The 22,345-nt window shown below is 39.3% G+C and overlaps 4 protein-coding genes and 1 long non-coding RNA gene across 6 annotated transcripts; 3 read left to right on the top strand and 2 right to left on the bottom strand.

The window, feature by feature from the left end:
* The first annotated feature begins 238 nt into the window (after window positions 1-238).
* On the top strand, window positions 239-10,135 carry LOC135841314 (homocysteine S-methyltransferase YbgG-like). 2 transcript variants are annotated; one of them, XM_065358227.1, is made up of 6 exons: window positions 4,377-4,516; window positions 5,100-5,480; window positions 6,048-6,215; window positions 6,919-7,172; window positions 7,868-8,091; window positions 8,453-10,135. In XM_065358227.1, exons 2-6 carry the CDS (start codon window positions 5,360-5,362, stop codon window positions 8,637-8,639), a joined length of 954 nt encoding a protein of 317 aa, XP_065214299.1. In that variant the 5' UTR covers window positions 4,377-4,516; window positions 5,100-5,359; the 3' UTR covers window positions 8,640-10,135. The 2 variants fall into 2 exon arrangements, with proteins under 2 accessions (XP_065214289.1, XP_065214299.1); XM_065358217.1 differs by lacking the exon at window positions 5,100-5,480 and having other exon boundaries at window positions 239-4,516.
* LOC135841332 (large ribosomal subunit protein uL10m-like) lies at window positions 9,063-12,236 on the bottom strand. The gene is made up of 6 exons (XM_065358253.1): window positions 12,109-12,236; window positions 11,487-11,609; window positions 10,928-11,133; window positions 10,298-10,408; window positions 9,941-10,139; window positions 9,063-9,331 (listed from the first exon to the last, which is right to left on the bottom strand). Exons 2-6 carry the CDS (start codon window positions 11,506-11,508, stop codon window positions 9,138-9,140), a joined length of 732 nt encoding a protein of 243 aa, XP_065214325.1. The 5' UTR covers window positions 11,509-11,609; window positions 12,109-12,236; the 3' UTR covers window positions 9,063-9,137.
* A 325-nt stretch (window positions 12,237-12,561) lies between these two features.
* On the top strand, window positions 12,562-14,504 carry LOC135841327 (nucleoporin NUP35-like). The gene is made up of 5 exons (XM_065358239.1): window positions 12,562-13,328; window positions 13,407-13,544; window positions 13,626-13,881; window positions 13,975-14,112; window positions 14,201-14,504. Exons 1-5 carry the CDS (start codon window positions 13,111-13,113, stop codon window positions 14,276-14,278), a joined length of 828 nt encoding a protein of 275 aa, XP_065214311.1. The 5' UTR covers window positions 12,562-13,110; the 3' UTR covers window positions 14,279-14,504.
* An 800-nt stretch (window positions 14,505-15,304) lies between these two features.
* Window positions 15,305-21,071, bottom strand: LOC135841269 (UNC93-like protein MFSD11). Its single transcript, XM_065358156.1, has 10 exons — window positions 20,884-21,071; window positions 20,639-20,803; window positions 20,174-20,380; window positions 19,884-20,053; window positions 19,540-19,716; window positions 18,936-19,201; window positions 18,111-18,236; window positions 17,789-17,963; window positions 16,438-16,573; window positions 15,305-16,274 (listed from the first exon to the last, which is right to left on the bottom strand). The coding sequence occupies exons 3-10, from the start codon at window positions 20,267-20,269 to the stop codon at window positions 16,050-16,052; spliced, it is 1,371 nt and encodes a 456-aa protein (XP_065214228.1). The 5' UTR covers window positions 20,270-20,380; window positions 20,639-20,803; window positions 20,884-21,071; the 3' UTR covers window positions 15,305-16,049.
* Window positions 21,072-21,149: 78 nt separating this feature from the next.
* Window positions 21,150-21,698, top strand: LOC135841342 (uncharacterized). The gene is made up of 2 exons (XR_010557896.1): window positions 21,150-21,506; window positions 21,587-21,698. It is a non-coding gene; the product is annotated as an uncharacterized LOC135841342 (long non-coding RNA).
* Window positions 21,699-22,345: the final 647 nt, after the last annotated feature.

Raw genomic sequence — 22,345 nt, 5'->3', positions numbered from 1 at the left:
GGGGAAGTGAAAAATTCCAAATTTACTTTTTGATCTTTTCTTATATCACTGATTTTTAGAGTTTACAGATTTTTACACAAAATCAGAACACATTTTGGAACAAAACTCATATAATTGCGCAATTTTGTGTGTTCTCTTCTGCATAGTGATATCTCAAATCCATCTACTGTTACAAAAAATAAATCACGTTTCACTAATTATTATATTTTTCTTCATTCTTTTCACGCAGCCCTTGGCTCGTTTCTAAAAATAAAAATCTTCTACAAAGAAAATAGAAATTCTATCGCTTGATGCATAAATTTTTATACAATTCTCGAAGAAATCGAGGCCGAGTGAGGGAGCGTTAATTTTAACAATTATCTACTAGGTAGATGTATGTACTAAGTTTCAGGAATGTTGAATGAGAGTAAATGAAGTTACCTAGGAAGATCGGCGAGAGGGAGGAAACGGCTAATATAGATGGAAGTATACTATACGCTATCTCCTGTAAAGGAGCGCGACTACGATGACGAGAGGTATTTTTTAATGCGGTCTCTTTCGAAAAAGTACAAGTTCAAGATCCACGAATTATTGCAACTGAAATAATGAGATTACGGACAATTAAGGTGCAACTTCGATATTTTTTTTTGCATTTTTATGACAAATTGGAAGGCTTTTAGGATCTTATTTTGACAATCATTTTGTTGAGAAGAAAGTAGAAAAGAGTTTAATTTTTTTCCTTTATTACGAATACGTAGTACAGCTATCACCTTGAAGGTTAAGTTTTGAGGTTTTCACATTTTAATTTTTGATTTGGAATCTTCTATTTTTATACTTATTCGAAGGCCTGTTAACAGGCAGTGGGTATTGAGATAGAGTAGGAGTCTTCATATTTTGATGATTCGAACGGAACTCGTGAAAAAACATGGATAGAAACCGGAGGACGTGTTTCCTGATTGATGGGTCAATTCAATTTTAATTTTTTTGATTTTTTTGCCCTGTCAAATACCTATTGTGGCATCTGAGATCGATTGAAAGTGATTCACGCCACGAAGTCGCTTTTCGTGCAATTACGAAAAATACACTTCATTATTAGATACGAACTAAAGGATCACATTAAAAAATTTATCGGAGTTTTCCAAAACAGTTGAATACTTACCTATGTAAAAAATATGTGCATATTATGTACCTTGAATTTGAATGATTCTCGAGCACCTAAAGATCACTTTTAATATTCACGTACCTATAGGTACCATTTGATATCTTTTATACAGGGTGCCCAGAAATATCGAGTACCCCTAAGAAAGTTTTTCATTAAAAATATTATAGGTTGGCAACGTGAAGTATGATGCATATGATTGGTGGAATGTTATCTCTCCAGCCCAACAACCAATCATGTGCTATCATTATCATCATTCACTGTAGAAAACTTTTTTGGGGGTACTCGATATTTCTGGGCACCCTGTACTTGTACCTACGTAAGGTACCTATTCCTTAACAAGTGGCGTTTTTATCGATTTTAATCGAGTTTTAAGAGGTAGGTAGAAAATTTAAAACCATTCTACAAAGGTAAAAGAAATTATTGTGGGATAAATCAAAGCCGTGGAGTTCAAATTTACAATTTACTTTATTCAGGGATGCCAACTTACCGGATTAAAAACCGTTACGTATTATTTCATTAATTGATGATCTTCACATTTGTGGGAAAACGCCACGTTTCGAGTAATTTTTATGCCTTGAAAGTAGGCAATTTCTTCGACACAATTTTAAAAAATCACATTTTTCCGCATTTAAAACCCTTCTACAAACGTGAAAAATTACCTTAGGGTAAATCGAGGCCCCGGAGTTCAAATTTACATTTAGTGGTGTCAAAAAACATCGATAATGGTGAAAAACATCGTTTAAACCTCTAAATGCGAGTGAAATGCATAAAAAAAAACTATAATTACCTACTAAAAACTGTTCAAATTTTTGTAAAATTCAAGCTGTTGTCAATTTGTCACTGTATTTTTCAATTTTTCCTCTGGGCCATGGCCCAAGGTAAAAAAAAAAACACCGGTAAAACTGTGAATAATTAGAGTATCGATACTTTTGGAGAATCATTCGATACTAATCGATACTTTTTTTCGACGATACTTGACACCACTACTATAATTTTTTCCATTCAGGGATACCGACTTACCGGATTAAAATCCATTTGAATTCTTTATTATTATTATTATTGATGATCACATTTGCTAAAAAAAAACGCCACGTTTCGAGTAATTTTTCTGCCTTGAGAGTAGGCAACTTCTTCGACGCCATCGAATAAAATCACGTTTTTCTCCATTTAAAACCCGTTTACAAACGTGAAAGAAATTATTTTAGGGTAAATCGAGGCCCGTGAGTTCCAATTTACAATTTAATTCATTCAGGAATACCAACTTACCCGATTAAAAACAGTTTTATATCGATATTTTAGTATCTACTAAAAATTGAATTTCCTGAAAAACTCCACGTTTTGAATTATTTTTGCGCCTCGAGGCAATTTATTTGGTGTTTGTTTTCACGTCTTTTTCAATTTTAAGACCTTTTTTTAGCGTAAAAAAGCAATTTCAAAGTAAATCAGGGGCCCCGACTCCGAGTTCAAATTTACAGTTTCTTTCAGTCAAGGATGCCAACTTACCGGTTCAAAGACCATCCTGAACCAAACTAGAAGTAATTTTTCTTGAAATCGCTCGGGCACGAATGGGGCTTGATTCTACATATCTAAGTACATCGTACATCACTTAAACTACTATCTCGTTTAAATTGACCAAAAACCCCTCCAGGTGTAAAACTTTTTGCCCAAGTTGTTAATTTTTTCGTCTTTCTTCAGTAAAGAGATGAACTTGAATTTCAAAAAGTGGCCTTCTCAAAAAAGTTTGTTATTTTCCAAGGAATTCAAAAAATTTAACAAAAAAGTCATCAATGCGGATTGCGGACCCGGCCCTTTTCTGCACTCAATTACCACTTTCCCGGTAGTTTTGCGGAAATCTGGCATCGCCAGTCGATCCGTCGTATTTCAAAACCCACATATCCGCGAAAAGAAAATTTCCGACATTGTGACTTGGTCCCTTTCTGTTCTCACCGATTCAATTGTCCTATACTCGTACGCCTGAAAATTGAATTTGACTGCTCATATCTATGCTCTTCGTGAGAAGCGATTTGTATAAACAAATGTAAAAAACAATTATTTTACTGTAGGAAAACGCTTTGTCGTTATTTCACTTTGAATTTTTACATTTAATTTCTCATCTGCAATACTACTTCTCAACTTGTAGCTATCAACCTGCAACTTTTCAATTTCCGTTATATTATATTTAGTTTGATCATCACTTAAAAGGTAGATCTGCTTAACGAACCATCATCATCAAGCAGTTAAAGCACATAGTGAAACGGTTAGCAAATGAGAATGCTTAACCAACAACAAATATGTACAACTATACAGTAGATTAGACGCGAAACAACTTGGAAGTCATTTCATCACTTGAACTATGTACACGTACTTTTAGTTTATGGTGCCTACTTGTACAACAGGGTGGACGAATCGTGGATTATACATAGATACATATACGTAGATAGAATAGGTAGGTAATTAGGTATACATAGTTTGCTGTTTCGTTAAAATGATTAGAATAATGATGATTACCGTCATAGTTGACGGATGCAAAATGTGTCCTGAACTTTTCTATCTACGAGCAAAAATATTCGTATCTAGCCTTTAGCGGCGTTACTTTTTTTTTTAATTTATACGCGGTACGGTACGGTCGTCGATCATCGTAAAGTTTCTCGCGGGCTTATTCATTTTTTAATTCATCCCCATTTCACGGTACATAATTAAGTATACCGTTTATTACAGATAGGTACTCGTATTTTGGTATCTATCGGATAGGTACTTGACACTCGAGAGTCTCCTAATCGTCAGTTCAGTTGTGTCACTTGGGTACACGTCTGCCAAGTGCAATCTGCGAAATACATAGTAGGTAGGTAGTACGTAGAAACGTTATCACATGGTGGTATCCATGAATAGCCCACCAAGATCTATATAGGTACCTACCTAACCTGCCTGTCTGTCTTCAAAACAACGGTTACCTAAGTGTACTTATACCTATAAATAAATACGCAGACACAATCGAATATACTCGTCAATCTTGGATTGGCTAGAGTACCAACTTTACTTTACGTACGAGTATATAACTGCGATAGCTGCGTCGAGTACCCTATTGTTTGCCGTTGGTATTCGACTTGGAATGTGCTTCGAACATAGGTCGCATCGCGTCGCGTCTTAACCTACTCGTACGTTAACGTTACAGATACAGATAAACAGATATGGAAGATAAAGAGAATTCGGCAGTGGCAGTACGAGCGGTAACGCTATTAGATGGCGGCTTTTCTTCCCAACTAAGTTATCACGTGAATACGGACGCCGAGTATGCGAATCATCCGCTATGGTGCTCTCGGTATCTCGTTACCGATCCCGAAGCAGTAATAAAAACGCACAGAGACTACATCAAAGGTAGGTGATGCGAGTGCACAGTGCAGAATGCCAATCGCAATTGGCCACTCAGATAATACCTACCGGTATTAATTATTACTTACGAGTACCGATTACCTACCAGTAAAATGCGCAGCGTTGCGTCGCGTCGCGTCGCATCGCATCGCATACCTACTTAGGTAAAGGTAGGTACGTTAGCATACCTACCTACTTGATGAATGGTGCGTATACATTTTCCAAGAAGTGCGCCGCGCCGCGCTGCGCAAATTATTATAGGTATGTAGTGTAAAAGTACCTAGTTGACATTTAAGGTACACGATAAATGAGAAATGATTGGGCCGCGAGAGTCGCAGCTTAAACGTAAAACTATCAAACTGCGAAGTGCGTAGATAATATAGGTACACGTATCACGTATGGTATGTATGGTCTAATGGTACAGCATGTAATAGATGTACTTGTAAGCTCGCTCGCTCGTATACGTTCAACGTTCGCATATTACAATAACCTATCTTTAGGTTCGCAGACATTTGCGCAAACAGGTACATTATACTACCATAGCTTACTGGCCTATTCTGCTCGCTCATGCCAGGCTCATGTTTTCAAGGTCCCTGAGGGACGAGAGACGAGGGACGAGGGATCAAAAATACCCACATGGATGTCGTCGTCTTCTTCGTCGATTCAACATCGGGACACATACCGCAACCGCAACCGCATACGCGTTCTTCGTCGCACATGCGTTGCGTTGTGGTCTGTGCCGGTGCCGGTGGTATTGTCGGCGTTTCAATTTGTTGACATGTCACACCATCGGGGCAGCGTTTGCATCTGCCGTACAACTGCGCGATAATCGGCGCCACATCATAGCCAATGGCACACGTGTCGCCGAATGCACACCATACTGCACGAGTACACCTACAATACAAGCAGAACATTTCAGCAGCTTTTCTTCCAGTTCCACAACTCGCCAGAATATCATTTCGGCACATAAGTAGGTACCCTAATATCACCTACACATACGACGACTGACGAGTATATAATGGCAATGGCTAATGGCTTTCATTCTGCCATTTCTGCCTTGACTCGATCGACTCTTTGTAAGGGTCAATGTCAAAAATCCAGCGTAAGACGAGTTGGTTAATCGTGCGTTCACGCGTTAACGACACACACACACACACACACACACACACACTATTTTTTAACATACCTACTTTGGTATATCATGTATCTTTATAGCTATTCGCATGTTGCATTGTAATCTTACGGTACCTACTACCTACATACGAGTAGGTAGGTATATGTAGTCTAGCTAGTTAGTGTACGATGTAACGCAGGTACCCTATACTAGAGATAATATACCTAGTAAACCTACTTATGCAGGGAGGTCTATAGACCTACCTACTCTTAGCTTAAAGCTACCAAAATTTCAAATACTACATAGGTACGAGTAAATACGTAAGACCTAAGTAATACGTATTATTGGCTAAAAGCGAGTTTTTATAATTATGTACTTTTATTTTTCAATGTTTGAATTTTGCAACGTCGTCGTCGTCGACAGCCGGAGCCGATATAATAACTACAAATACTTATCAAGCTAGCATAGAAGGCTTCAACAAGCACTTGCAACTGTCATCTCACCAGAGTTATCATCTTATCAAAAAAGCCGTTCAACTAGCGAAACAAGCCATCATTCAAGAGAATGCTAACCGAATCGTCGAAAAAAAAGGTACCTACCTATATATGTACTTAACAAACTCGACAGCAAAACTACCTACTTACAAGAAAAATAAAACAAAACAAAGGTAGGCGAATGCGAGTAGGTATTCGCGAGACTCTCTGCATTGTGCGCTGTAGCAAATTCGCGTACGGCGTACCATCAAGTACACCAACTTTTGGGCCGTCAAGTGGTTTCACTCGTCCTCAACGTATGGGTAGGTCGGTAGGTACATCTTTCTCGAGTACCTAAATCATAATTTTTTTTTCAAACGCCCATCGTACGATTGACTTACCTACTTACACATAGCAGTGTCATTCTTGTTCAGAGGTACCTACCTACCTACCATTTATTTTTCCCCCTCAATTCTTTTCTTCATCGCGTTACTGCGAAGCATTACAACAAAACGAAAAACGAAAAATAATAAAAACGACACCGCATAACGATAAAAAATCAGTATATTGTTTGTGGCAATTAAAGTAATATGTACGATACCTAGGTGTACTTAATGCGGCTGCAGGTTGGAATTGGAAAGTAAACTCCTCGTACCATATACATATTATGTACCATATATTGTGTATTAATGCACGGTGTAGGGCTAGGGGCTAGGGCCTATTTTGTGTATGTAGATGTACCTAGACCTACTACCTAGTTCTCTTTCAACGTTTTATACTTTCCTACGATTAGTTATATTGGTGTGTTTTTGCCGGCGCAGTTTTGGTGGCAGGGTCTATAGGGTCGTACGGAGCTTGTTTACACGACGGCTCGGAATACCACGGAAAATACGCCAAACACATTTCCAACGAGTCGCTTAAAAATTGGCATCGTCCTCGAATGTCAGCTTTGGTCGACAGTGGCGTTGATTTTTTAGCCATCGAAACGATACCGGCCTTATCCGAAGCCGAAGCGATACTCGAATTACTGCGAGAATTTCCACAACAGAAAGCTTGGATATCGTTCACTTGCGAGGTACGCGTACGCATAGCCGCCTATATTCCATCATTTAGGTATTCGTAATAGGTATTACAACATGTATGTAGATATGTGTGTAGTAGGTAGGTATTACGTACAGGGTGCCCAAAAATATCGCGAACCCCTAAGAATGTTTTTTTTTAAATTAAAAATACATTGTACAGGTAGGTTGGCAATCTGAAATGGACGCGTATGATTGGTGAAATGTTATCTCCTCAGTCTAACAACCAATCACGCGCTATCATTAGTAGGCCTACTCTCGTATCATTCACTGCGATCAACCGAAACATTTAGCAGAAAACTGTTTTAGGGGTTCACGATATTTCTGCACACCCTGTTTACCTATACATTGCAAAACTTGACGATTCAAAAACACTGAAAAAAAAAAGCAGAAAAAGGTAAGAAAGACAGAAAAACGAATTACACAGTTTATACGTTTTGTCGGATGAGGCGAAAGAGTAAATCACTGATTTAAGAGGGGGGAGACCGCGGGAGAGCGAGGCGAGGGAATACTTACGTATATACTTAGTTCGGACTTGGGATAAAGATGGACAAGTTCTTAGTATGAACAGTCTCCGAATAAGCGGGAATTTTATTAGCTTTTTTTTCTTTACTCGCTTGTAAGGCAACTTACCAACCGCACATACTTAGCCTCGTTTTTAATGCCTCTACATCTGCGATTGGTCCTTTAGAACGGCTCTACGACAGTCGCTCAAGATCGCATCGGAAACGCTGCGAATAAATTATGGTCGATGGGTAAGCGGCAGCTGGTAGCAATTGGCGTCAACTGTTTAAAACCATCTTTCGTAACGCCATTAATACGTGACATACGACAGGCGAATTTGCCCGAAGAATCGCCTATACCGACCATCGCATATCCGAATAGCGGCGAAAATTACAACAAAACAGACAAAAAGTGAGTAGGAGTACCCATACCCTTTAGGTATATAGCTTTACTTATTAACCCGCACAGCGCAGATATTACTTACCTAGGCAGTAGGCACCGACCTACGTATCAGGGGTAGGTAATAGGTATCCGCCGCTAAGCGCTGATAAGTGATAATGCTAGACACTCGAAATTCGGGTTTACGAAAATCAAATCACGTACCCTCAGCCTGTTCGTAAGGGACGATAATTTGGCGATACAACCGCAAACGCCATATCGATCGCTCCGCGTATTAGCATTAGCATTTCTTCCTACACCATTCGTAGTACGTACATAATTTGAAACGAATTGTACTAAATGCGAGTGATTTTTTTTTTTTCATCTTCAACAGATGGGTAACGCTGCCAGGGAGTGCGACCATTCACAGCTACGCCGCAGACTGGCTGAATAGCGGACTCGCCATTATCGGAGGGTGCTGCCGAACCACTGCCAAAGACATACAGCTATTAAAACCGCAAGTGCGAGCCTTCAACGAAAGCGCCGCCGTCACCGCCGCCTCCATGGCCACGGCTCACTGAAACAGTAACACTGTTCGCGACAACAACTAACAAACTAGCGTCGACACGCAAAAATTCGCATCTTCCGTCCAATTTTGTGATTTGAATTTAGTTCGAGCCAATTCATACAGACACGAGTCACCTCTTACAAGAGGGTAACACCTTCCTCCCTCTCACGCGCAAATCCAACTTCGCTTTCAGTATACGCTTAAAAGTAGCCCATCTCTAGCGAATTTCTCAACACTATTGCAACGTTTCAACCGAAATCACCGAATATTAATTCGTCAAAAAATAACGATCATATCGTAACGTAGGTACTACGAAGATGCCACCGTGTACCTACAGTGCAGATGTGTACATGGTACATACTACATACCTAGGAGAGAAAAAATAGATACAATGTACATCCCCCCCCAACCCCTCAGCCATTGCAATTGTACATAGTTAATCGATAATCGATAACATTTACTAAATTACAACTATTTCTATCTTCGATGACGCTTATTTACATAGAAAGAATTACGATTTCGGCGGTAAACGGTCTAACAAGGAAACAAAATCGTTTTGATGATGATTTAAAATGTTGTTGGCGAGTGCGGCACTGCCGGCGTTTAATGTATGAACCAGCTGTCCTCTGACGACGTCTAAATTTGGTAACTTGCTGTATTCTTCCAACTTGTTTCTGTGTAAAAATTGATCGTTTACTATTCCACCTGCGTCAGAAACAGAAACATCGAGCCAATAATTACATCGCATCGTCTAACCAGTATTATTTTCTATTCTGGCATAGTATACGAGTACGTACGGAAGAAAATAAAAATGAAAAAATTGCGTCACTGTTCACACGGGAACCATCGTCAAGTACCTACCTACTTACTAGTATGTAGTACGTATCTAATCTACTCGTACGTAGAATACCTCCTATTATTCTATGTAAGGTAAGGTACCCGCCCGAGCACCTACTCGTATAACTTTTATTTCGCGAGAAATGCGTAAATGATAAATAGATAACCACTCTTCGCAGGTAACGCGGATACCGAAATCCAATTCGAATTCGTAAACGGATTTTAAATTTATAGCAAATGACCGACCGCCAACAGTCTAGTCCACCGAAGATGATAGGTAGTTAGGTACGTTCAATTAGCACGGCACGGTACGGCACAGTTAAAGCAGACGGTGGCCAACTCGAAAAACTCGAATTAAAATTAGGTAGGTACTTTCTGTAGTCTGTACGCTTGCCCGCTTGGCCAGCAAATAAGGCTCGTATTACTCGTAGCCGTAGGTATAAGTACATATCTAGGCAATCGAGCACCAACACCTACCGAGCAGAATGTAATAAGGCATCTTTTTCAGCAATTTGAAGGCTACGTCAATTTGAACGGCAGCGCTGCACAAAGTTACCGTATGCGAATGAAACAGACTCGTGATTGGAAGATATTTGCTATTCTCTACGGCCATCTTGACGGTAGTTTTGCTTCGTTGCACCAGCTCCATGTCGGCTTTTTTAAACGTCTTTATCGACTGAAACACGCAAAAATACGTATTACTCGCATCTCACCGAGTATCGAGTATTAGCTATCTAGGTAGCAGACAACTCTCGCGATTCATGTTTCCAACCGACTTGTCGGCGAGTTAAATTTAAAACGTCGTTGCTCGACAAAAAACAAAACAAAACTTACTCGATAAAAATCTTCGCCGCACACGGGATTCGCATGAAGAAACATTATCATTTTAGACTTCTCAAACAACTCGAGCAGCTCGTTAGCCAATATTCTTTCGTACGGGTTTTCCTAAAATACAACCCAAAAGAACGTTACCTACAGAATGTACGATTACATACAACTACGACTGCTGGGCTTTAGACGCTTTCTTAAAGTTACGACGTTAGACATAGGGGTTGCATCGTTTGAAACAGCGCACGTTCAAAACGGTGTTTAAAACACGTTTTAAACGATAAGAAAATATAGGTATTAGGTACCGAAGGTACATACATGGTACATATTTAAAATAGAAAAAAAAAATACGAGTAACGGACGATAAATTCGCTCGTTCAACTCGCAACTGTTGGAAAATTTCTCAATTTCTCGTTTTAATCGCATTTAGAAATATTTCAAACGAGTTTTACTCGATTATCAACGGTTTCCATTCCATTTCCAATAATGTTGCAAATGATAAAAAAAAAAAACTTTTTTTCAATTTTTGTAATAAAAACGACGGCGGTTTCTTATATAACTAGGGTTGGGCTGCTAGTTGTTAACCACTCGCTGTCACTGGACGATGCGATGGGCCGATGGGCCGCCAACACTCACTTCTTCCTTTTCGGCAACGATACTCTTGAGCGGTTTTCTGCACTTCAAAAATTGAGGAAAATCAGCATCGTACGGCTTAGGAATGCTAACGCGTACAAACTTTTCTATTCTTTGCGCCTCGAAATGCGGCGGTCTCGGTTTCCTTAAATTCACTCTTTTATATCTGACTGACTGAAAGAGTACGGCGTGCGTTTTCAACGAATGGTCTGTAAATTGTCAACAATCGATTTCGATTAGGTACATTATAACTCGATACGCAAAATGAACGGCTTCGAGGCGTACAAATTCGATTCTAGTCCGTACAACAGAACGCTCAAACTGCAAAATTTAAATTTACTTCATTCCGTTAAACAGAACACCGGTGCGGCGCGGCGGTGCGTCACCGCCAATTTTAACGAATAATTACGATAATAATGAGTAAGTGAGGACGGCGGTGTGATATGTATCACAAGGTGACGCTCCTCCAGTTTTCCAGTTTTCGTTTCATCAAGTACTAAGCCGCCGCACAGAAACTTTGCAGTAAGAGGTTGTACAGACTATAAAAATGATGGCCGCTTACTTTTACAAAATCCGGCGAACATGATGGCTTTCTTCTTTTATAATTCTGTCAAAATGATTAAACTGATTAGACAGCGCAGATGTCGATCTGTCTTCGATTACATTTCTTGAATTTCTCTGAAAACTAATTTCAAAAAAACATTAGATTGAAATGATGAAAAAATACAATAATTCGAGTGCTTCGTTGAGTTGAGTGTTGATAAGAGAGAGTTCAGAATTGCGTGTGTTTACGGTTCTTTCCGGAAAACATCGACTACAGTCGAATGGGTATCAAAATTGGCCAAAAAAAGAGAAACGGAACATTTTGGAATTTGGACATTTTTTTATAATCGAATTTAAACGAGTTATATGGAATTATAAATCTAGAAAGAATCTTTTCCGCATTTTATAAGCTCGAATTATAATTTTTCAATTTAAAAGTGCGAGTAAACGTTGTTTGTAACACGAAAAAACAAAAATAGTACATTACATTACTAGATTAATAATGTGGGTGATTATGAACGAGTGCAAAGTTACTGCGCGAGTCGAAGACGAGCGCTGTAACTTTGCACGAGTTCATAATCACACACTTTATTAATCGCGTAATGTAAGGTGCTTTACATAATAAACACTCGTAACCTCACCATTTTACACTTCTGTTGTTTAGATGCAAAAAATGTGCGTCTATGAGTGACCAAACTTCACCGGTTAAATTTGTTAAATTATGTCCAAACGTAACACGTACGTAATGGCCAGTGTTGCCAATGTCATATTGAAGAATCCCGCCAGATTGATCCTAAAAAACCGCTAAAAACCGCTAAATTCCCTATAGCAAAATCGCTAGACTTTCCGCTAGATTTTCATCATTTTTTTAAACCCAAAGTCATGTAAAAAATGCGTTTTTTCATTTCTCAACACAAAATTATTGCAACACTGCAAACTAAGAGAAAAATAATTGCAAAACACACTAGATAGCGAGTGGATGGGTTTTACAAAAATTAAATTTCATTGATTTTTCTTTCCAAAAATTGAAATTTTTTAGCTGAAATGCTGAATTAGTGAGTTGAAATGGTAAAAGTGGTCATTTTTTCGGATGAAGTCAAAAACGCTAGACTTCCCGCTAGCCGCTAGATTGACATTTTTTGGCGGTTTTCTATGTTCAAAATCGCTAGGAATAGCTTGAAAACCGCTAAATTGGGAACACTGGTAATGGCGAGTTTCGCGGCGTTGCCACATAACACCACGTACATAATACGTCTATTACGTACGTGTTTGACCCGGCATTAGGTCGCTCATAATGATGTACATTTTGCATCTAGCGACAGAGGTGTAATGATGAGATTACGAGTGTGTATTACGTAAATTAAATTGCTTCGCATCCTTTCATTTTTGAAAATTTTTCATTTCACACAATTTTGTACCCACTCGATAAAGTTTGATAAAAAATTGAAAAATTGAAAAACATGATGAAAATTTCAACTTTAACGGATCGGAACGCATTTTTTTGATTTTTTACCTGCAAATTGTGATCTCTCTCTCGGTAGTCGGTCTGTCGGTATCGGTATCGGTATCGGTATCGGTGTTCCTGATAAATTTCTGCGAATCGATTTTCTACTATATTTTTTTCAAGTGCGCCTCGCTTAGTGATGGAACCAATGACAATCGGAACTCCAAATACATCGTTGAATGCTTCCGGATTATTTGACGCGACGTCCGCTTCGAATTCTCAATTTCTTCCGTCTTTTTTATTGGGAAGTGAACCGGGAAACGACTCGTTGTATTCATCTCCTAAACTCGCTTCTCCAACCAAGTCGCAGTACAACGCTTTGCAGTCTTCTTTCAATTACAACATTCCAATCGACAGGTACTCGGCCTAATTCTCGAGTCGTAATTTCTCTTCTTTTCGACTCTCCGTCTAACTGCGAGCGTATTTCTTTTTCAGGAATACGGTACAAAGTCCCGTTTCCACGGCAGAAAAACACGATGGACCTCCGATCATAAGCTTAGCAGATTACAGCATATCGCATCCTCTGAATAATACTAACTTGACCAACGAAATTTCCATTAGCAATACTTACAAGTAATCGATCGATTTTCCCTTTTACATCGCTTATCTGAAAACTTTCTTTCGTATCTTTAACGCCATTTCCAACGATTTCAGTCGAGACTTTCAAGCTGTCGGCGATTTTAATGAAAATTGGGTAACGATATTTGGTTTTACACCGTCTCAGATCGACCTGGTCTTGTCGTATTTCGTGCGTTACGGTCAAATTGTCGACAAAAGATATTCGTCCAACGGAGGTAACTGGATTCACGTTAAATATTCCAATAGACGAGAAGCTCAATCAGCTTTGTCACAAAATGGCAAACAGATATCGTCCAATTTAATGATCGGCGTCGTTTCGCGTAAAGATAAAGTACGTATTTTTCGCCCGAACCTTATCGTACAATCGCCTATTTTATTCGAATAATACGTAATCGTCTTTTTGTTTTGTCTTTCATTTTCGTAGCATCATTCGGAAAGTTTGACGAATCGGTCTTTATCCGTCCATCCTCAAAGTGAGACTTGTTCACCGAGGCCAGCATTCGGTCCGATGTCACCGCCATCAAATATTCGTCGTTTAACCGTAGCTAATAATGAAAATGAGGTAAATAGTAATTTTCACGAGTTATACGTAAGTACATATCGTAAATACTAAACCCGAATAATGCGATGCCTACGTTTTTATGTCGCAGGTCGTATCTTTAACCAATGTTCCTACCAAAAGCTCGGGAGTTGTATCGAAAACCATGGAATATCTTTTTGGATGGTAATTCCGGCAAAAAAATCCGTCTGGACGATTCGTAATTTGAATTACGTGTTAATTTTATGTTTCGAATTAATTTATACTAGAGTATAACGGAGGATATCGTGTATTATCTGATTTTTTCACCAGTCATTTTGTATTTCTATTTATTTTATTAATTTTTCATCTCTTTTGAAAAGGTGTCGTAAAGTATCGAGTTTTTACAATAAAATTTTTCCGCGGTTTGCGCTTAATTTTGCTTCGCTTTGATTGAAGAAACACATCGACAGAAAAATCAGAAAAATGTTTGATATTTATTTCTTGTCCGGTTCCGGTACAGATTTTTAAAAAACTCCTTCAACACGCCTTCAACAGATTTCAAAAATCAAAGGAGTAGAAACGACAAACGAGCGGCGAGAGTGTGTTACGAACGATAACGTTACCACGTACACTACAGTGTGAGTACTGTGAGCTGTGAGGTGGCAGTGATGGGTGCGTTCCGTTCGGTTCCGCTTTTTTTTTTCGAAATGCGAATGGCGTTCACCCTTGAACACACTTCACTTCAGCAATAATAATAATAAAAAAAATTTACTACCTACAGGGTACAGGCTACACCACACCGGTACTAGTACTTCTAATTAATTAGTAATTAGCTAATTACGAGTACTGGTATTTTCTTCTTGGTTTTACCAACTTCTGAACGTATTTTTATCGCACCCATGTACACATACATACATACATACATACATACATACAACAAGTCAAGGCTCGTAATGGTAATTGAAAAGCATAAAATGATAAAAATTAAAATTGAAGAATAATTGAAATTTCACATTTCTGTGATTTTTCATCGAGAATTGGAATATTTCGCCGCTTCGTCTGACGTCGGTAGCGGTAGCTCTATACGTATGTACGTATTTCGTAGCGTCAATAATTCGTATTAAAACAATACCGACGACACACTAGTGTGCAGACACTTCATTAATGCTTTCGCTTCGAGTTTAACGCCAAGTCGCCTACTAGTCAATAGGTACTCACCTTCACCCAGCCAGCATTTAGCGTCTTTCATTTCTTTATTCGTTTATTTATTTATTCATTTATTTATATATGTACCCGCGTAGGTAATACACAAAAATAAAAAAATAATAACATAGGTACAAAAAGGGGTAGGTACTTGTATAAAAAAATATATAAAAATGTCGATGCCATCGGAATATCAAACCGACTACTACAAATACGAGTAGGTAGGCATAGGCATAGAACGAGAATAAGAAAAATAAAGCAATAATAAGGAGTGTCAACTCGTTTAGTCGTTTAACAAACATTAATGGTAATACGCCGGAAAGCCGCAAGGCGCAAGCTTGCAGGTTCAACGAAATAATATCACTCGGATAAAGTAGAAGGTACTAGTTTGTACCTAGGTAGCTCCACCTAAGTAAGATATGATCTATGTAGAATAGGTAGCTCGACTACACACGTGAGAGTAGACGTACAATTGACGTGGTACATACAAAAATGTCGCGCGAATGAAATCAATGTTTTTCCACTCGGGTACTTACATAAATCCCTTCGATTCTTATTGCAGTAGGTAACCTGCCGATGCAAAAATGCCACAGCCCCCGAAATAGCCGACCACGAAAAGATTGGAGTACCCAATTGCAGCGAGTAACCACTAACCAACGGTAGAAGCCACGCCACCGGCATCGGCATCGGCACATACATACTCGTATGTACATATAATACTCGTACAATAGAATAAAGTAGATAATATACTCGTAGTTATAGGTTGGTTGGCTAAATTACTCGGTTTTGGGTGCTGTAGCCATAGTCCTGTTTCTGTTAACCGAAGGTCCGGCAGGAATCTGAATGTTTAATTCATCCTGTTCGAAATGAGGCGTACGAGCTTGTACTTCAACTGGGAAGAAAGTAATCGCAGCCAGTATATCCATCACAGTCAAAGCTATTAGTAAATAATGAAGCGGTACATATTTGAAGTAAAGAAACGCGATGCCGGATCCGAACGACTGAAAATCATAAAAATGATAAATCGATAAACCGATCACAGTACATACATTCCTCACATGCGGGCAGCTAGCTAGGGCTAATCTACTCTCTCAAATAGCACACTATACCGCCTTTAGTGAAAACGTGGAAATTTTAAAACGTATCGATCGGCATGATACTTACTTGTACGAGTTTGAACAGGGCGAAAGGAGGAGCGCTATCCTCGCGATACTTTGTAGCCACAATCGAGTAGATTTGGGTATTGAAACAACTATCGCCAAAACCAAGTAGAAAACTACACAACACCGCCAACCAAACACTGCAACAAAAACCAATAATAAAAATTAGCAAACAAAACAACAACAACAACGACGACGACGAGACAACAATGCTACTTTGAGATTTTTCACTGTTTCTACTCGTACACACCATATAGGACAGGGAACAGCCGCCATTTACATACTCGTACTACGAGTACATGTAGAAACAGAGATGAAACATGAAACGGCAATAACACGGACCCATCGCAATTTTGAAAACTTGGGAAAAATAAAACGGGCATTTCTGCTAGGGTGTAGGAATTAGGAACAGTACCTACTACCTACAGGGTGGACAGAAATATCGGGTACTCCTAAAAAAGTTTTATAACTAAATACTTCGGTTGGTCACAGTGAATGATAATAATAATGATGACACATGATTGGTTGTTGGACTGGAGAGATAACATTCCACCAATCATATGCATCTATTTCACGTTGCCAACCTATATTTTTAATGAAAAACTTTCTTAGGGGTACACGATATTTCTGTCCACCCTGTAGCTACCTACCTACCTACCTACCTACCTACCTACCTACGTACGTACGTACAGGGTGCCCAGAAATATCGGGTACCCCAAAGAAAGTTTTTCATTAAAAATATAGGTTGGCAACGTGAAATAGATGTACATGATTGGTGGAATGTTATCTTTCCAGTCCAACAACCAATCATGTGCTATCATTATTACTCGTATCATTCACTGTGACCAACCCAAGTATTTTAGTAGAAAACTTTTTTAGGGGTACCCGATATTTCTGGGCACCCTGTAATATGTATCTAGGTAACCGAGTTCAGAGTTGCGTCACTCGCCCCTCGATACGATTTCAAAAATAATTACAAAATTACAAAAATCAGCTACCCTTCTAGTATCTAATGTGTTTCTCATTGGTATTTGGTACGAGTACATATCGACTAGTATTTACGAAACAGATTTCATCCGAACATGGCGCAAAGCCATTGATATGGACTAGACTACAGGCTATAGGGACAGACTACGACCATAGACTATGTATTATACATACGAGTATAAGTAATACTGCCCTAGTGCGATATTGCTCATTGCTTACCCAATGTTTCTACAAAAACTGCTCGTAGTTTTAAAGTAAAATGTGTGGTAAACGACGTACGAGTATAAGTATACGTAGATAATATGATTATGTAATTATGCAAAATGTCCGAGTACGCGCGAGACAAAGATGATAGACAATAGACATACATGGGTGGATCGAAATAAGATATGGCCGTCGTGTTTCCAAATTGCGCGTCCGTTGGCAAATTCAAATAGATGAACGCGTAGCTCGCTACAAGCACAAACGATCCAAAAATCACGATCGGGTTTCTTCCCCACTGGAATGTAGTTACGTCTGCTAAAATTCCGAACAATAATCCTCCTGCGAAAATGAAACACAGGCGAATGTACGATAGCGAATATCGAATATCGAATAAATACTCCAAAATAAACGACGGTACCGGGTACCTTATCATATAAACACGCAACAGTCGTACAAATTTGGGTAAAAAAATCACCAATCACCTACCTATTACTTCGCCGACTCCGAACACAATTCCGACTAAACCGATCAATGACTTGGGAAATTTCGTCAGCTTTGTTGTGAAGCCGATACAAGAGCTGTAAATAGAGGCGGCGAACGCTAAATTGGCTCCTGTTAACGGTATAAATAAAATATGAAAGAAAAATGAAAAAAGTTGGCTTCAAGAATATTAGGTAGGTAGAGGTACTAGACTAAAAGATGATACATACAGGGTAGAGAGCGGTGAGGGGGAAAAGTTGGAATTTTATCATTTCAGTCCAACAACCAATCATGCGCTATCATTATTACGAGTATGGACTCGACTACTCGTATCACTCACCGCGACCAACGGAAACATTTAGTAGAAAACGTTTTTCATGGTAGACTGGTAGTCGATATTTTATCCGGCGTGCGTACTCGATAAATAGATATTTCGATAGATCGCAGCGAACAACGCGCCAGTTTTAATTACCTACTATTACCTGTAACGAAGACGAAGACACACGACACCTGATTGGTTGTTGGATGAGCGTGATTTTCTACACTTGAAAATTTGCAATTGCTGAAACCTGCTACAAAACTTGTGGTTCAAATTTCAAAATAGGGCCGAAATAGCGAGTAACATGCGTCGATAATTTTTTTGCGTGTAAGAAACGTTTTACAGTGAAAGGTTGAGGAGGTAACATACAAAAGAATGGAAGGGGAATAATATTACGAGTATATGTAGAGGGAGAGGGAGAGGGTAGGTGGTTCTGGTTACATATATAGTACGTAGATATAGCACATAGGTAAAGTAGGTAAATTAAATCGATTTACTCGTATTCTACCAACCTGTAAACCAAAATGAGATAGACAATAACATCATATCTTTCGTACAGAGCATGGTGAGACTTTGAAAAAATGCTTTGGAAGGAGCGTTGCTGGTGTCAGATATCTGTTGTCCGTGCGAGTTGAGAGGCGGACGTAAAAGCATTAGAATAAAAACGCCGACTAGACAGATACCCGATAAAACGCTATAAACGTACGTTCTCGTTTCGGCGGGAATATATTCTTGATTTTGAAATGTCAAATAAACGAAAGCGTTACCAACCAGCGTACTGCAACACAACAATTACACACTATGGTATACAACACACGAATTCAGAGGCGCCATACCACGCTAGTGGTGGCTGCTGGCATAAATATGTAAACAAATATTGTTGGTAAAAGTGAAATCGTAGTTGCCGTTCCAGTTCCAAATCCGTAATTTGACATTTCATTCGAATGCGACCAACACGAAAATGATTCGAAATCCTCCGCAGTTAAGATACACTGAACCTACCATATGTGTAATCCCGAGTGCTTATTAGGAGTGTATGCGAATGTGTACCCGAACATCGTGATTCGCACATGTAGGTACTACTAGGTAATATATATATAATGTACATCTACATACCTTAATTGGAAACACGCCCAAAATACAGCCGAATTACGAGCAACGGTATACGCGTCCGAGTTGAGTGTCAAATAGGTTCCCTGAGCTGTCCATATAGTGGCAGCTCCAATTCCCAATACAACCGAAGCCACATATATCGTCCAGCCGTTTGTAATAAAAAATGAAATTATGTAAAGCCTGCGAAAATACAGAACAAAACCTTTGGTCATTACTCATTAGCCATCATAGCGTAGGTACTTGAACACTACAATGTGTTATTGCCCTTGCGAAAGAAGCGACGATTAAAGAAAGCAAGCGGGAAAAAAAGAACGAGAGAGAAAGAAACAAAAAAGTAAATCGCTTACGCATAGCCGATGGAACCTATAACCATGGAAATACGCGTGCCTAACACGCTAATTATCGGAGGAACCACCAGATTGAATACGGCGAATACGACGTAAACGATGGCTAGCGCGTAAAAAGCATCTCCATCGTAATCAGGCGTTTCGTGTTTTATGCTATTGATCAAGGTAATCTAAAAAAATGTAAAATAGGTAGGTAGGTAGGTAGGTAATAGGTATCTATCGTATACAATCATGTATGTCTATGTAGATGTACATACGAGTATGTACAAGTCACAATCAGACCCACTTACCAGAATGTTGCTCATTGTTTGAAAAGAAACAAACACCAACAAAAAACCGAGACCAAGTATAAAGATATTTATCATCCGTTTGTCGATTTCGGCCATTTTGGCGAACACAGCGGCAACGAGTAGGTAAGACAGAAATTAGCTCCTCAGTTGACTATACGCAAACGCCAACAGACAGGGTCTTCATCTCAAATCTTCTGGTGCACTGGTCTAGTATACATACAAAGAATATAGGTAAATGATGCTGATTCGACAATGAAAATCCATCGCCTTAGGCTTTAACCATCCGAATACCACGTAGGTACTAGCTACTAGGTAGGGTACACGGTATCTCCAATTCGAAACTACTCGTAAGGCACTGTCTGAGCCTCAAAGTCGAAGCAAGTATGTACATACCTTTACTTACTACCTAGTCGATAATTTAATCGACGTTTGAAAAATTGATAAAAGGTAGACAGGATTACTTACTTCCAGCTTTCTTCGATGTTGCTCGTGGACGTGAAAGATGAGCTGGGACTAGCACTAACTGCTGCGAAAGCGAAACTTCTCAACTGCTGCTGCCGCCACCTCGGAACTGCCGAAACGAGCAAAACCTTATCACCGCTCCGCTACAATTTGTAAATGAAGGCTCACCTGGACCAAGATGAACGCTCGAATTAATTAAGAGACGAGAAAGCGAGCAAAGCTGAGTAGGTAGAGGTACTTCTACTTACCAGAAGAAAAGTTGACTATATTCTGATTATTCTGCAAATTACACAAGTTGACACTAAACCATTGAAAGCGTCTGAAACGGGCATACACGTTCGACTCGTAATATCGATTGTAACACTATTATTATAATATTACTACGCGTTACATTTTAATTTTTTTTTTTTCAAAAATTACGAAATTACAAAAATAATCAAACAAAATTATTGATAAACGTAAACGTAAACAAACATGCCTCGTCTGTGCCGCCACTACTTGCCACACTTGCCACGGGTTCGACAACCGATAAGAAACTGGAACGTCGGCCTCAGCCCGGAACCGGAACGAAAGGGAAAGGCGCTCATGCTCATACGGCTACGGTAGGCTACGGTAGCTACGGCGCCACTGCGCCACGCCACTGGTGCTGTTGTTTTTCCTCAAGCACGATGCTCAACCTACTTTTTCTCAAGAATTTGTTATCATCAAACATTCGGCCGTGCCGCGTCATGTCATCGAATTAGAATAAAGTCTCGAATTTATTCGGATTTCATACCAGATAAATAAGAAATAATAAACACCAGTGACGAGTAATCCCGCAGCTTGACAGTTATATGTGTAATTGTGTCAACATTGTGCCATTGAGCCATCGGTAAGTTGATTAAACGCGTATCACGTTGCGCTGCCATCTAATTCTCCTATCTATCTATCTCCCTTCTATTTTGTTATCAGCAGAATTCAAATCGGCAATGTCAATCCTGTATCGAACTGAAATTGGTTATGGTTCGTCTTGAAATTACCGCTCCAAGTTTTTTCTGAAATTCTACGCTGCAGCTCTGCACTCCACCGCAGCACCGCTATTATAACTCGCAATCGAGTACGCACTACAATACATAGGTATACCTACTACTTACGTAAATACACCTAGACGTATTTGAACATCTTATATCATTGGTTCGGCACCATACTCGCGCAATTATTCAGTTTTAAAACACTCGTCTCGTTTCTTCGTTACGTTGCAGTCTGTACGTCCAACCTGCGATCGCATATTTCAACAAACCGTTCGATCGGTGTACGGTGTACGGTGAACCATTTATCGTCGTAAACGTGAATTTCAACGATGACTTACCTAAAAAGTTGGGAAGAATTTGAGAAAATCGCCGAAAATTTATATCTGCAGAATTCGTTAAACGTACGTCGTTATAATTATTACTATCGCCGATTCACCGATCACGTACGAGTAGAATCGTCAGTTTGGCATTATACGTTTCCATACCTATGTATTTGCTTTTACAGGTTCGATTCATTATGAAATACGATCACGCAAAGTCATCTTTACTGGTCAAGTTGACGGATAACAGCGCAGTAAGTACTAAGTAGTAACGAGTATTCGCTGTTCGGGTGTTCGGGTTCGAGACAGCGAACGAAGCCATCTCGAACGCCAGCCATGGCTAACTGCTCTGTTTGACATTTCTCATTCCAGTGTATTCA

The sequence above is a fragment of the Planococcus citri genome, chromosome 1, assembly GCF_950023065.1.
Source record: "Planococcus citri chromosome 1, ihPlaCitr1.1, whole genome shotgun sequence".
NCBI classification, from domain to species: domain Eukaryota; kingdom Metazoa; phylum Arthropoda; class Insecta; order Hemiptera; family Pseudococcidae; genus Planococcus; species Planococcus citri.
Note: the sequence above shows the minus strand (reverse complement) of the source record. Positions and strands in the feature narration are given on the sequence as shown.